Here is a 15,333-nt window from a genome sequence, read left to right on the forward strand (position 1 = left end):
GCCACAGTTGCATGTTGGTGAGTTGTGGATGCCGTTGATCAATTATGATTCCTCCGCCTTTAGATGGCATTTCCTCCATCAGGGTCCCACTACCCTCTCAGGTTACCTGAGTTGGCCAGGTTATTTTCCGCCGCCTGGGGCTCGGCGTTGGCGTTTGCTGGCAGTACTGGCTCACTGAGTATATCAGTGTAACGCCACAGTAGCAGTCAGGTTCTAATACCCCTCCTGAGGTCATGACCTCACTGGCAGATGTATACATATACTAAATGACTAAAAAGCAATATACAATGTGAATAAAACAACCGTAGAGAGAAAAGTTAATGACTAAATGACTAACTTCTTTCCAACATTTACAGGCATGCCACATTTGAAAATGAAAAAGGAGTCCCGATCGTGAGACGCAAATTTTTCTGCTCGATGTGCGATGTGTCTCCCTCACTTTTAAAAAAAATTAAGACATGTTTACCATGAAATTACAAGTGTTGAAAAGAAAGACTCACTACACTAATACATTAATGGGCTGATTTATTTTTCTTCTGAAAGAAATGGAAAAAACAGAGTGCTCCTGGAAAAAGTAGTAGTTTGCAGGCCTGCATTAAAGGACAAGTCCACCCCAACAAAAAGTTGATTTGGAAAAAAGGAGAAAAATTCAACAAGCAAAACGCTGACAATTTCATAAAAATCGGGTGCAAAAAAAGAAAGTTATGATATTTTAAAGTGTCGCTTAATTTCACAAAACAGATATATGCACATCCTGGTCGGTGTACAAATTGGCAGACTGAAGACGTCACCAACTCACTATTTCTTTTGTATTTTATTATATGAAATATGAAATATTCTAATTTTCTCCTCCTTGTCAAGTGAAACAAAGTTTATTTTCTCCCTGTACATGTGCAATTGCCATTATTTTAACAGTTAATGGTTAAGTTAAAGTACACACCCGAAGAATCAAAAGTATTTTATAATGACTTTTTGTGGTCATCATTGTAAAGGGGATGTATTAAATAGTGATTAGAGTTTGCAGAAATCAGCTCTCAAAAATGACTTATTTTCATGGCATATTTCTGCCTTCATTGGTCCTCCAGCAAGCTCCAGCTGAGTGACGTCACACCAAGAGCAGTGAGCAGCTGAGCTTACAGCAGCCCATTGAAGACGATCTTTCCAATCAGCGTTTTTGCTCTTAGAATCGCTTATTCCTCTCAAGATTGGTGTTGTTATATAGACAAAAATTTGAATTTCAGAAGAGTAAAATGAAATGCACATTCAACACATTTTGGTAACCGATATTTAGCTTAGAAAAATTTATTTGTTTTCAAGAAATATATGTGAATAAACAAAGCATATTTTCACTTAGAAATCACGCTTGCGCCACATTGGTATTATAATCAATATAAAGCATAGACAATCTTCTTCATGAGTGAACAGAAATTATGAAATTTCATTCCGTAACAAATTCAGGAACCACAAAAAAACATGGCATTATCCATCGCGAAATGATTGGAATTGCAGTTGAATTGCCGAAGCATTACGAGGCAACAGCAGCGAACGCACTTTGTTTCATATATTATTAAAAACCCGATATGCACTCGGCGCAAGCGCCTCTTGCTTTCGCATAATTGTAAATACCCTCGAGTGTGCTGCATCGTCATAACACACTCATAAATGTGCATTAATTGTATATTACAGTTCACAATTCAATAAAAACGGGCAAAGTAACACAGTTCTGGTTCATTTTTTAAATTGTGATTGTCAGTCTGGGGGGCTGAGAAGGGTCTCTAATAATTTGATTTCTTGCATTTCCACGACATCTTTAAGACTTTTCAGTGACATATTTGTGTATAAAAAGACAATACCTTTCCATCCATATATAATTTGTCTATAATCATCACTTTCGTGAATTTTCTTTGTGTGTACTTTAAGTTGGTCCTTATTGTCAAATCTGTAAATTTTGAGATATTGTATTGTTCAAACAATAAAAAAACAAAAGAAATAGTGAGTGATGGAGATCATCGACTCACTCATTTGCATATCGCTGTGTTGCGCATTTAACTGTTTTGTGAAAAATATGCGAAACTTAAAAATGTCATAAATTTCTTATTTTACATCCGATTTCGATGAAATTTGCAGCGTTATGTTTGTATTATTTAAATTCTCAATCGATTCAAATCAACCATTTTCTGGGGTGGACTTGACCTTTAATTCAACAGACTATAATATCTTTATTTTAAAATCCTACATGACTATTATATTTTTTTTACATTATCCAGAGAATCCATTCTTGGGATTTATTTTGGATACAAAGCTTTAGAAGTCACATTCTTACCAGTGGTGTTGTAGACTGAGCATCTAGATATAGAGCTCTTCCTTCAAGGCTCTTCTCATCTTTCACATCTGATAATACAAAAACAAATAAGATCAAAACTTGAATGAGTGTAGCAAAGGATTACTAACAATCTTACAACATATAACCTTGTTCTCAGTTATATCTCCATGTGTGGCAAAATAAGAGTGGCAATGTTTGGCTAATTTTCTCTTTTTCTTTGGGGCAAATGCTTGATTTTTTTACACTGACAGTTTCCATTACACCTATTATTCATACAACTTGGCTCTTATTTAAATTTGATTCTTTAAATCTTTTTTTTCTTAATTAAAAATAGAGATCAAAAAATGAAATTTTTCTTGCCATATTACTTTCCACCAATAGAGGGCGTACACAAAAATATGCCCAAAATTCAAGTTTTTGAGCGCTCTGGTGAATACAAAAATTATTCCCAACTTACTAATGAAAAATAAATTGCAACTGTACGGAAATTAGTAATTTTGGTCACAAAAGTGATATTTTAATGACTTTTTAAAGTGTGTGCTCTGGACAACATTGGCAAACCATAGTCCTACCTGTAGATTCCCCACAGGCAGGGTGGTAGCAGTGAACAAGTGATCATAACCTTGTTCATTGAATAAGTGGCCCAAGACAAGGCTAGTATCTCTACGATCTACTGAATATCATTCACAGACAATCTGATCTGCTAATCTCAGCTTTACTTTAGACTGAAAGTTTCAATCTCTGCTGACTTTGTTCGTTGGTTTTCCACAACTTCCACCTCTTCTTGTTCCACTGTTTCTTTCAGACTGGTGTCAGCTAGCTCTCGTTTCAGTTCCTCGATCGATCCGCTGTCGACTGCAGTATGACTACCGGGGGACGGGACAACTCGGACCACGGGACATCTCGGACCGCGGGCCGAGTTGTCCCACCCATTACGAGATTTTTTTTCCACAAGTTTGCGTCTATTTTTCCGTCATTTCGAAATTTCTTGTAAAGATTTTCTAGAGATATGGTCTGATGGTAATGTTCTTCACTTTCTATTACTTTTTTTTCGCTGAAATAAAAAAAAAGTGTAATTTTAGGCGTTTTTCGACAGCTCGCGATTCCCATAGGCGCGCGTGTATTAACTGTGTCGGTGCTCGGCTCGGCCCCGCTCAATAACTGACTTGATTTTGTGTTCATTTCTCCTCAAAGTACCACTTTTATCGCAGAAGATGGACTTTGTTGTATTCCATTACCTCCATTTTCTCATCACAAGGATAAAATTTGGTGTATTTGCACGATTTTGTTCAAGTTTTTCACCTTTTTCTCTCTGGTCGCAAGAAGCGAACAACCGATGAACGGTCCGCTGCTCTTCATCGTAATTCTCCGTAGCTCGGCCGCCTAAACTGGCGGGGTGGGATTCAGACCGAATCCACAATGGAAGTGGGCGTGCGTGCACAGCAAAGAGCTGAGCTTGACTGAGTGAGAGAGAGTGAACTAGAGTTTGAAGCTTGGCAGTGTCGTATAGGCTCTGCCTTTTTTTGTAAATATATATTTTTCAATTTTTTCTATATTGATTTTCCCTGGTTTCGAGCTCTAAGATTGTAATGATATAATTATGCTTCAATTTCTTTGACTGAGTGTGACTATGGTGTGGATGTTTGAGTTGCTCAAAAATATTTTTACGTGGGTGGGGGCTCGGGGCGATTTCACTCTTGCCCCCGAAATGCGAAAAAAATATATTCAGGGTGTAGCTGTGTGGGCATGCCGGGCTGAGGCTAGCCATCAATAATTTTTTTTTTTTTTTTTTTTGGAGAGGGGGGGGGCTTAATTTTTTCACTTTAAATAAATACCTTTACGTGGGTGGGGGCTCGGGCGATTTCACTCCTGCCCCCTAAATGCGAAAAATATTCGGGATGTAGCTGTGTGGGTATGCCGGGCTGAGGGTAGCCCTCAATAAAAAAATGTTTTTTTTGGGGGGGGGCTTAATTTTTCACTTTAAATTTATTATTTTTAGGCCTATTTTTTGTACATTCTATTTTTCATATTGAGTTTCCCTGGTGTAGAGAGTTGAGTTTTAAGTTGCAATAATTAATATGCTTCAATTTCTTTGACTTTGAGTGTGACCGTGGTGTGGATGTTTTGAGTCGAACAAAATACTTTTACGAGCTAGGGTGGTGGCTCAGGGCGATTTCACTCTGCCTCCGAAATATGAAAATGATCTAAGTGTATCTGTGTGGGCATGTCAGGCTGAGGGTAGCCATCAATTAAAAAAAGTGTTTTATTTGGGGGCTTGATTTTTAATTAAATTAATTATTTGTATTTTTTACAGGATTTAAAATAAAACTGATTTACTTTCTTTAATTTCATTTCTTGGTCTCAAGGGTGGATGTCAGGCTGCCGGGATGGAATTCAGCCACAATTGCCAATGGAAGTGGACATACTTGTACAGTCTTGAGCTTGGAGACTGAAGCCTTGCCCTACAGCTTAGAATATTTTTTAATCAAGTTTTAGGCCACTCAGTCTTATTCCCATTTGAAATATAATCAGGGCCGGATCCAAAATTTCCCTACAGGGCCAGGGGGCATTTTGTCTAGGAATTTTTGACAAAAGGTCTTTACTGCCAAATCACAGTAATTTTTTCTCAGGAAAAATTTGACAAGCAAAAAAAAAAAAAAATGTAAGTTGCCTTTTCAGTACTTTTTAAGGGGGGCGAATGTACCCCCTCCCTCGATTCGCCACTAGAACTTATGTCCATATTATTTAGTTTTAATTTTTACAGGAGGAAAGAATACCAAATTAAATAAGTTTTATGTTTTGCATTTTTACCAATTATTGTTTATTCAAGTAAAATGTATTTAATTTAGTATTGTTCCAAAATGCATCACCTAATTATTTTGTTTGAATTTAAAATGCAAACCTGAATAAAAAATGAATTATGAACTTTGAATAAATAGAAAATAATATGTTATATTCTGTAAATTGTAATATTTTCAAATCATATTTTATCTCCATTCTTATCTTATCATTGTCTCCCTTTCTCATTATGTTCATCACTCTCATTTCAATTAAATTTATATTCTATTACTGGAATAAAAAAAGACAATACTCAACAATGAAACATCGATCAATAGAAAAAAACAAAGAAAAAGAGGGAAAATACAAAGAAATGACAGGTACAAGGAGGGGGGGGGGTAACAACAAGTCATTCTTGTCTGGGTTTTAAAAACAGGAGAAGAGTCGTCAATACAATATTGCAAATAGCAACTATGAAGAGGGTTTGGTTTTTATCAAATAATTTTTGCAGTTCCTTTGGAGTGATGTTGTTTTTGTTTCACCCATTCTAGAAAGTGAACTTTGTATCTAACACTAAGTTGCCCTAGTGTTGTTTTCCAATCTACATTTTCTAGTTCCTTGTATCATGTATGGATGAAATCATTTAAGGTGTACCAGTTAGAAAATTGTTGACTTTTGGTATATATTTACATTAATCATGCAAGTTGCAGGTATGATCACCTTCTCAATGACTCTTAAGACAAGCTTCTGCAATTAATAAAATATATTGTATTTACTAGATAATTTGAACAACTGGACCAAATTGTGGCAAGATTAATGAGCTATATATAAGTGACAATGGGGAACCCGAGGCTGATAATGATATGATTTGAGCAAAGAAACAATAAAAATTTGATCAAAATCGGATAAGGAAAAACAATATTATCGCTGCATTTTAAAGAATGATTTGTATTTTTCTGGTGAAACAGGTCTGGCGTTTCTTCATGGATATTTAATCAGCAACCTCATACATGATGTCATATCCTCACTCACTTGTTCTTTGTATTTTATTATGTGAAATTGGATTAATTTGGTGGACATTTGGTAATGTGTCCCCCTATTTTTGGTAGGGGGACACGTCCCCCCCCCCCCCGATTTCCTCCCATAATCATCCCTCACATCCTCGTCCTTCTCACCATCTCATGCACCCCTCTTATCAAGAGTCATCATCATCATCTCTCTTATTTATATCCTTCATGCACCTCCTCTTCCCTCTCATCATCAAGGCCCACCCCTTATCATCGCCATCCCTCACATCCTCATCTCCATCTCTTTCCCTTTGTCCCTCTCATCATCCCCCCCCTCATCAAGAGTCATCAAAGATCCTCATCCCTCTTATCATCACCATCTCTCACCTCCTCGTCCCTCTCATCAAGGCCCACCCCTCGTTATCGCCGGTATGGGTCATTCCATGTCAATTCACCCAACGAGTTAAATCGCACCGTCTCAGAATTTGTTCATTTTTGGTATATAGGGAGTTTGACATGGCCCATGTCCACATATTTTTTTTTAGCGCAATCGGATGCACGGTTTTCCCGTTATGACACGCCCAATTTCGTTGATTTGGCCGAAAATGGGCGTGGCCGCCAAGTTTTAAGCGACCATAGCTCGGTAACTGATGGACCGAAATCAGTAAAAAAGGTATCAGTGGATAGAAAATTGAATGAACTATCTGAAAAATGTGTTATTTTTTATGTAGGGGTAATATAATGAGTGATGACCTTTTGACCTTTGCATTGACCTTGAATTTGACCCCCGGGGTCACACTATTTTTAGTCAATATTTTTATATCTGAATTCCTAACATTATTTTTACACAATATCAAAAAATTGGAAGTGTATTATTTTTTCTCTGTCTTAAAACCACTCTCAAAATATGCTTTCTTACTGCAAAAATTCTCATTACAGTCCCACACATATCTATTTGTGCTGGGTCAGTGAACATGCATTCAATACTTGTGATGCAATAAGGGATGGATGCACTCTTTTACTGAAGCTGTACAATTCATGTCTTTCCACTGTTCTTAAACATATAGTTTATGTCCAGCCAAACTCAGTAAACAGTAATAACATGTTTTATCATGGAGGAATAGTTCCCTGCCCATAATTACCATATGAGGCAGATACATGTATGACCCACTGTAATTTCTTTGTAATGTAAACAAACTTTCACTGTGTGGGTTTCATGTACTGGATTGTTCCCAAAGTGTACAATGTATACAAATTGATCCATTGAGCTGAGCCCCTCCCCCCCCCCACCAAAAAGGCATTTCATACATTGTAATGTATGTAGAATTACATGTAACCAGATTCACTGATAAGATAATAAGACACTTGTTCCTGCTGAACCAGCTCTTTCCTCAACTTACAGCAGTTTATTTGTTTTTTGCTTTTTTTTTGCTTGGACACTTGCCTAGATATCTTATGCTATAGATGTACCATTTCATGAGTGACTATTCAGATAGCACATGTTTTGTACGTAATTTGTCCAACTTATCGAGGGAACACATTGGTTAGTGATCAGAAGTTAGACGGGGGGGGGGACTTCCATTGACAAGTAGATAAAATATAGATCTCTTTTTCAAGATATTGCACGTTACTTACATGAGTAATAAGGGTGTCAAAAACACTTAAATAACGAAAACAGGGTACATGTATTTATTTCGCTAGGAAAGCTACGTGTTTACAGTCCAATTTGCGAGGGTATAAAACATAATAGTTAAAATGATTAACCCTGGATTAGTACGGTAGATGAGATCTCCAAAGAGTTTGGAGACTATCCTGTCAAATTTATGCATCCTCATGGGCTAGCAAAGGAAGATATGTGTTGGGTCGGAGAAGAAAACATTGTGCTAGATTAATGCTCCGTCTTTTCATCATCATCTCAGTAACTTACATTGCAAAAATATACCCACATTGGACACATTCTCTTGAGCTCTGATCAGTACAAGGTTGGTCCTGGGGTGGGGGGGGGGCAGTCAAATGTAGCACTGTACAGTTACACACGCGTGGCCAAATTATTTCCAAACACCACCTAAACGAGTTTTTCTCTGTGTGCAAAATAACCCCGTAAACAAGTTTTTCACGGGCTTTATTTACTATTTACACATTTGGCCCCTAAACAAGTCGTCGCCAGAATATGACCCCGGGGAAAAAAACATACCCTAAACACGTTTGGCCAGTCTAATAACAAAGCTTTGGAAAAAAAATACCCTAAATGCGCTTCACCCTGCAATTGACCATTGACCAGTCTTTCAAAACTACCCCTTTTTTGAAAATTGGTGTTTTTGACATCCTTAACGAGTGCATGCGTGGCTTGCATCCAAAACTGTAAAACCACACCTTTAAATGCATTTTTTTGTCACACGTGTGTACAGCAATATATTTGACTGCCCCCCGGAAGATTGGTAAAATGTATTAAGGTAGTGTAATTCATGTTTCTCATGGACCTACCTCATAATGCTGATTTGCAGGCATGCACATCATTACATACATGGAAAATTTTGGAATTTCCAGTAATTAACAAAGTTTTGAGATACTTCGTATCAACATACATTATGTGTATTCACTATACAATACAGAAATTAGTATGTGTGGGACTGTAGTAAAAATATTTGCAAAAAGTATGCCTTCTTCGAGAGAAGTTGGAACAAAAACAAAAAATAATACACCTCCAGTTTTTTAATATTATATAGAAATAATGTAAGGTATTCATATATTGAAATATTTACTCAAAATAGTGTGACCCCGGGGGTCAAATTCAAGGTCAATGCAAAGGTCAAAAGGTCATCACTCATTATATTGCCCCTACATAAAAAATAACACATTTTTCATATAGTTCATTCAATTTCCTATCCAATGATACCATTTTTACTGATTTTGGTGCATCGGTTACCGAGCCACGGTCATTTAAAACTTGGCGGCCGCGCCCATTTTCGGTCAAATCACCGAAATTGGGCGTGTCATAACGGGAAAACCGTGCATCCGATTGCGCTAAAAAAAAATATGTGGACATGGGCCATGTCAAACTCCCTATATACCAAAAATGAACGAATTCTGAGATGGTGCGATTTAATTTTAATTTATTTTTGGGTGATTTGACACGGAATGACCCGTATGCTATCATCGCCATCCCTCACATCGTCGTCCCTTTTACCCTATATCCAAAACTCTGCTCTCTACACAAAGGAAACTCAAAATAAAAATTAAAAATGAAATTGGCATGCCCACACAGATACACCTAGAACATTTTCACATTTCGGGGGCAGGAGTGAAAATGCTCGGAGCCCCCATCCACGTATTTTTTGTTCGGCTCAAACATCCACACCACAGTCACACTCAAAATCAAAGAAACTGAAGCATATTAATTATTGCAACTTAAAACTCAACTCACTACACCAGGGAAACTCAATATGAAAAATAAAATTTACAAAAAATAGGCCTAAAAATAATAAATTTAAAGTGAAAAATTAAGCCCCCCCCAAAAAAAAACCCCAATATTTTTTTTATTGAGGGCTACCCTCAGCCTGGCATGCCCACACAGCTACATCCCGAATATTTTTCGCATTTAGGGGGCAGGAGTGAAATCGCCCGAGCCCCCACCCACGTAAAGGTATTTATTTAAAGTGAAAAAATTAAGCCCCCCCCTCTCCAAAAAAAAAAAAAAAAAAAATTATTGATGGCTAGCCTCAGCCCGGCATGCCCACACAGCTACACCCCGAATATATTTTTTTCGCATTTCGGGGGCAAGAGTGAAATCGCCCCGAGCCCCCACCCACGTAAAAATATTTTTGAGCAACTCAAACATCCACACCATAGTCACACTCAGTCAAAGAAATTGAAGCATAATTATATCATTACAATCTTAGAGCTCGAAACCAGGGAAAATCAATATAGAAAAAATTGAAAAATATATATTTACAAAAAAAGGCAGAGCCTATACGACACTGCCAAGCTTCAAACTCTAGTTCACTCTCTCTCACTCAGTCAAGCTCAGCTCTTTGCTGTGCACGCACGCCCACTTCCATTGTGGATTCGGTCTGAATCCCACCCCGCCAGTTTAGGCGGCCGAGCTACGGAGAATTACGATGAAGAGCAGCGGACCGTTCATCGGTTGTTCGCTTCTTGCGACCAGAGAGAAAAAGGTGAAAAACTTGAACAAAATTGTGCAAATACACCAAATTTTATCCTTGTGATGAGAAAATGGAGGTAATGGAATACAACAAAGTCCATCTTCTGCGATAAAAGTGGTACTTTGAGGAGAAATGATCACAAAATCAAGTCAGTTATTGAGCGGGGCCGAGCCGAGCACCGACACAGTTAATACACGCGCGCCTATGGGAATCGCGAGCTGTCGAAAAACGCCTAAAATTACACTTTTTTTTTATTTCAGCGAAAAAAAAGTAATAGAAAGTGAAGAACATTACCATCAGACCATATCTCTAGAAAATCTTTACAAGAAATTTCGAAATGACGGAAAAATAGACGCAAACTTGTGGAAAAAAAATCTCGTAATGGGTGGGACAACTCGGCCCGCGGTCCGAGATGTCCCGTGGTCCGAGTTGTCCCTGATTCGACTACCGTAATGCTCCAGTGCAGCGCGGCGCGGCGCGGGGCAGCCCGAGCTTACGGGGGCGCGTACCGTACCGTACCGGCTATCGCGAAGCCAAAAAAAAGGGTAAGCAGAAAAGTGAAAGACGAAACCGAGTCGAAACTTGCCTGCTGCTGCTGCGTTGGAAGCTTGTCGCAAATTGGTTCCATTAACACATGATGTCCTCCAAACTCTCACACAGGTTGCAACAGATTTCTTTCCTAATGTGATCATTATTTCTTCTTGTTTCCAGGATTTGTCTGTCAAAAGCAATTCCCAGAATTATGAAAAGTTGTGATGCAATGTACGGTACCGGTAACGCAAGTGGACAAATAATAAAAGAAATTTTACTGTCAATTAAATCACATGCACAGATACGGAGAGAACATTCGGTCGTATCGAACACGTGCAAGTGAGAGAGGTTACCTAGCCTGCGGCTGCGGCAGACCGAACAACAGTGGCGACGTCCGGGCGCGGGGCCGTGCCGGGACTAGTGACCCTCGTGTATTTGGAGCTGTTTCCTACCAACTTCCCGAGCCGAGGCCAAGGAAAGTTTGCAATCTTTTCATCTCTTGAAGTTCATCGTTCATCCTCCACCTGTTTTGTTTTTTTAATAGTAAGTGACTAGAACTGTAGCCCGTAATGTGGGCCTGATAGTGATAGTGATGGGCAGATGGGGGGGGGGTCGGGTGTCGATATCCGGACACTTTTTACATTCTGAGTTTCACTATCAACTAAGCCTTCTTTCCTTCTTTTTTGTCTTTGGATTACACTAATAAAATATTAATTCAATATATAGTTGTAATCATTTTCTATTTTGTTCCCTACATGCTCTATAATATTTCATAACAATTGTACTAGGCCTTTGTACAAACTCATTGATGAAACTTCGCTTGTATTTTTTTCCAAATGACTTTCTAAAAATAAATTGATCATCCAGATCCGAAAACACAAATTGTCCGGAGACACAACCACTGGGTCTATGACTACGTGATTGGAGTACTAGTCAGGGTGACCAGATTTCACAAAATGAAATACGGGCCCGGGGGGGCACTCGACCAAAAAAGTGGTGGGGGTGTGCCGCGGGCGAGACAAAAAACGGGGGCCTTGGAGCGGGCTTAATGTAAAAAAGGAGGGTCCTCGGAACGGGCTCCGGAACGACAAATGTTTGTGAAAACGGGGGTCCTTGGAACGGATCGCCAGCGTGTGAGTGCGTACATGCATCCCTATGGAACGGTCATGCGTGCATGATGCAGCTAGCGCGGCCTCCGCCGGGGAGCTCTGCGGCCAATTTTCACCAAAATTGCAGCTCATTCAATGCGATCGGAGCGGCGTAACGAAAAATATGCGAAGCTTTGGAGCGGATTTCTCTCTTCTTTTTTTCTCGATAAGAAGAAAATGCTATGCCTTGGAGCGGCTTTCTTTGTTCTTTTTCTCAACAAGACAAAAATGCTATGCCTTGGAACGGAAATTTGAGTGTAAAAATGGGGGTCCCCTCCGCGGCACATACCCACTATGCATTATATAATGAGTGCCCCCCCCCGGGAATACGGGACAAACGACAAAGTATGCTGCAACTGAATGCGCATGAGCGGATCGACCGAGCCAGGTCTTCATAAAAAAAAAATGATCAATAGAGAAGGCTACACAGTGTTAGACTTGTGAAAAATTTATAGAATTGGAAGGGAAGGTGGACGAAAGAATGAAGGAGAGAATGAAAAGAGATAAATTTAGAAGAAAAAAATGAAGGGGAAAAAATAAAGAATGTTAGAATAAAAGAAGGATGAAAGAAAGAATAAAAGAGAAAAAAGGTTTCCGTCAGTCTTTGAAATGAATAAAGAAAGGAAGGAAGAAAGATGAATATATGTGTGAAAGAAAAATATGGGAGAGAAAGGGAAAAAAAACAAAGTAAGAAAAAGGAGGAGGAAAGAATTTAGAATGAAGGAAAGAAAAATGTTTCCTTCATTCTTCGAAAGAAAGAAACAAACAAAGACTGAGAAAAACGAAGGAAGGAAGGGAGGGAAAGAATTAGAAGGAAAAAACTGAAATAAAGAAAGAAAGGATGAAAGAGAGGGAGGAGAGAATGAAAAAAAACAAGAAAATAATGGAAGGAGAGAAAAAACGTTAAGAAAAAGGAGAGGAAGGGAGAAGGAAGCCAAGAAAAGTTTAAGGAAAGAAAAAATGAAGGAAATAAAGAAAGGAAATTAAAAAAAGAAGGAAAGTATATAAGACAAAGGAAATACAGAAAAATCAAAAGAGAGAGAAAGGATCAGGAATGAAAAATAGGAAATAAAGATTCTACCCTTAACAATGTATGGGAGCTCTTTCTATTTTATTAGACTTTTTCAACAGTCTTCAGCTTTTTTCAGATCTTTTTATTTGTGACCACTCACACCCCTGTAATATCAGTCATTACAAGATTTCTAAAATTCTGGAACTTGTTTTGTAGACTGATTTTGTCTGGAGAAAAAAAAATCGATGTGGAATCATGTGCTTTATGGTTTTGAAGAGGAATAATTGAAATAACCTTCAGAATAACAAAAATGTGATATTTTATGAAATATTACAATTTATGACCTCAAAAAAGAAGAATGAAATCAGACAGACTTTCAGCTTTTTCTGCCTTGGGCTGTATAGTTAAGAAATGGGACACACACAAATCCAAATCAAATGGGTTCCGAGAGCTGTTATCCTTAATGGCTGCCAAAAACTTGTCCACAAGGTGCCAGATAGTAAATTTGACACTCTTTCTGATAGTATGATTTCTTTTTAATTTGAAAATCAGATCACAGTGTAAAATAGTGACAAAGTGGAAAAAACTTGTGCCCAACAGAAATCCAATATTAGTAAACGCAATTACAAATTGCAATCTCGACACAAACAAAAATGAGGGTTTGCTATTTATCTCTCAATCCTCATTTCTAGTGATCCTATAACCTTGTCCTTAGCATCAACAGAAGTCCCAGAATTTTCTCTTTTCATACATCTTGATCTTAAATACGAGCTGAAAATCAATTCAGATCACATTTTTCTTGCAGGCTTATTTGCCCCGTCGTACCATTTCCCAATCGGCCTGTTTTATGCTGACACTTTCCAGTGTGGCTCCAGACACAGCCAATCATAATGTTCGAAGTTGAAGTTTTTTTTTCCTTTTTCGCTTGAGCTAGAATAGCCCTGTCTAGATAGTAGCAAGTTGGATATTTCATTAATGGTGCATGCGATTATGTATGATATCACATCAGGATATACAGATGAATATAGGATTAAATGTAGATATCTGGTTGTAATGTTGTGGTTGATTACTTCTACTAAATTTAGCCTGTTCTTTGACTATGGTTAATCTAGACTAGAATGTGCATCTGGAATTAGCGGTCTCTTATTGCACCAAAATTTGTCAAGCCATTTCTTAAAACTTTCCAATGACATTGCCTTTACAGTTTCTTTAGGTAGATTTGTTCCACTCTTTTACAGCTTGTTGAGTAGAAAATTTGCTCATGGTCTCATGCAGCTATGTCGCATTACATTAGAAACTCACATTTCTGTGATCTGCAGTGCTTAAAATCACCTTTCAACACCAGTTGTGCTGGATGGCATGGCAAGTGTGAGTGCATGTATTTTGAGCAGATCGAGATCGAGTAATCTCAGTCTCAGATAGATGTTTAACGTTAGGCTGCTAACTTACTACTCGATCAGACTAACATTATCTTCCTAATGTCAGAGTCTCTGACCTAGTTTATGTAGTTTCTTCGAGGCCTACTCTCTCTATAAACTAAGATATGAAAAGAGGAAGTTCACCCTGACAAAATTGAAATATCAGAAAATATATCTATTGGTGAAGAAGGTTTCAAGAAAATCTGTCAAAGACTTGAAATTTATTTAGATTTGTGACATGTTGTGCATGCAGTTTCCCATGTAATACATGAATTTAAAAAAAAATCATGAAACCTGGCCATAAGGATAATTGACTATCGCTGAACATCCTTCCTGGGTTACAGGTCACATGACCAAGGTCAAAGGTCATAGGGTCAATGAACTGAGGTTAAGTTTTGGAAATGGTATCATTTGAAAGTTTATAAAGATAAATAAATCCATAATTTATTGTTCGAAATAGACATGAAATGAAATACTCCGAAAATTTGCTTTGCCCAATATCGTGGGCCCGGCGGCCGCTAAGCAGCGCCAGATCGACGAGGCTCTTTCCCTTTAATCGTTGAATGCCAAACAGGGTAGCAGCAACTCCCATCTTTTTACGTCTTTTGGTCTGACGCCGGGGTTTGAACCCCCGACCTCCCGGTTGTGAGACGGACGCTCTACCAACTGAGCCAACACACCGGTTATGGATTTCTTGTTCATGAAACTTGAACATAAGGGTAATAGTGTATCACCAAACATTCTGCCTGAGTTTCAGGTTACATGACCAAGGTCAAAGATTATCTAGGGTTGATGAACTTTGCCCATGTTGGGGGTATATGTTGAATTGGCCATCATAACTGAGAGTTTCTGGATCTATTTCATGAAACTGGGACATACTTTATGTCAGAGTCAAGTATCAACGATTGTCTCACATGAGTCTTAGGTCACATGATCAAGGTCACCATCAAAGG

The 15,333-nt window shown here is 38.3% G+C and overlaps 2 protein-coding genes across 2 annotated transcripts in view; one reads left to right on the forward strand and one right to left on the reverse strand.

The window, feature by feature from the left end:
* Positions 1–11,061, reverse strand: part of LOC121415053 (cysteine desulfurase, mitochondrial-like) — a 30,766-nt gene extending 19,705 nt beyond the window's left edge. Inside the window, exons 1-2 of the mRNA XM_041608128.1 lie at positions 10,858–11,061; positions 2,324–2,391 (exon numbers count right to left, since the gene is read on the reverse strand). Coding sequence (XP_041464062.1) covers positions 2,324–2,391; positions 10,858–10,963 — 174 coding nt within the window. The 5' untranslated portion in view covers positions 10,964–11,061. The remainder of the gene's footprint in view (positions 1–2,323; positions 2,392–10,857) is intronic.
* The window catches only part of LOC121414803, a 36,172-nt gene continuing 31,865 nt past the window's right edge, over positions 11,027–15,333 (forward strand). Inside the window, exons 1-2 of the mRNA XM_041607858.1 lie at positions 11,027–11,044; positions 11,160–11,345. Coding sequence (XP_041463792.1) covers positions 11,027–11,044; positions 11,160–11,345 — 204 coding nt within the window. The remainder of the gene's footprint in view (positions 11,045–11,159; positions 11,346–15,333) is intronic.

This window comes from Lytechinus variegatus, chromosome 5, assembly GCF_018143015.1.
Source record: "Lytechinus variegatus isolate NC3 chromosome 5, Lvar_3.0, whole genome shotgun sequence".
NCBI lineage: Eukaryota > Metazoa > Echinodermata > Echinoidea > Temnopleuroida > Toxopneustidae > Lytechinus > Lytechinus variegatus.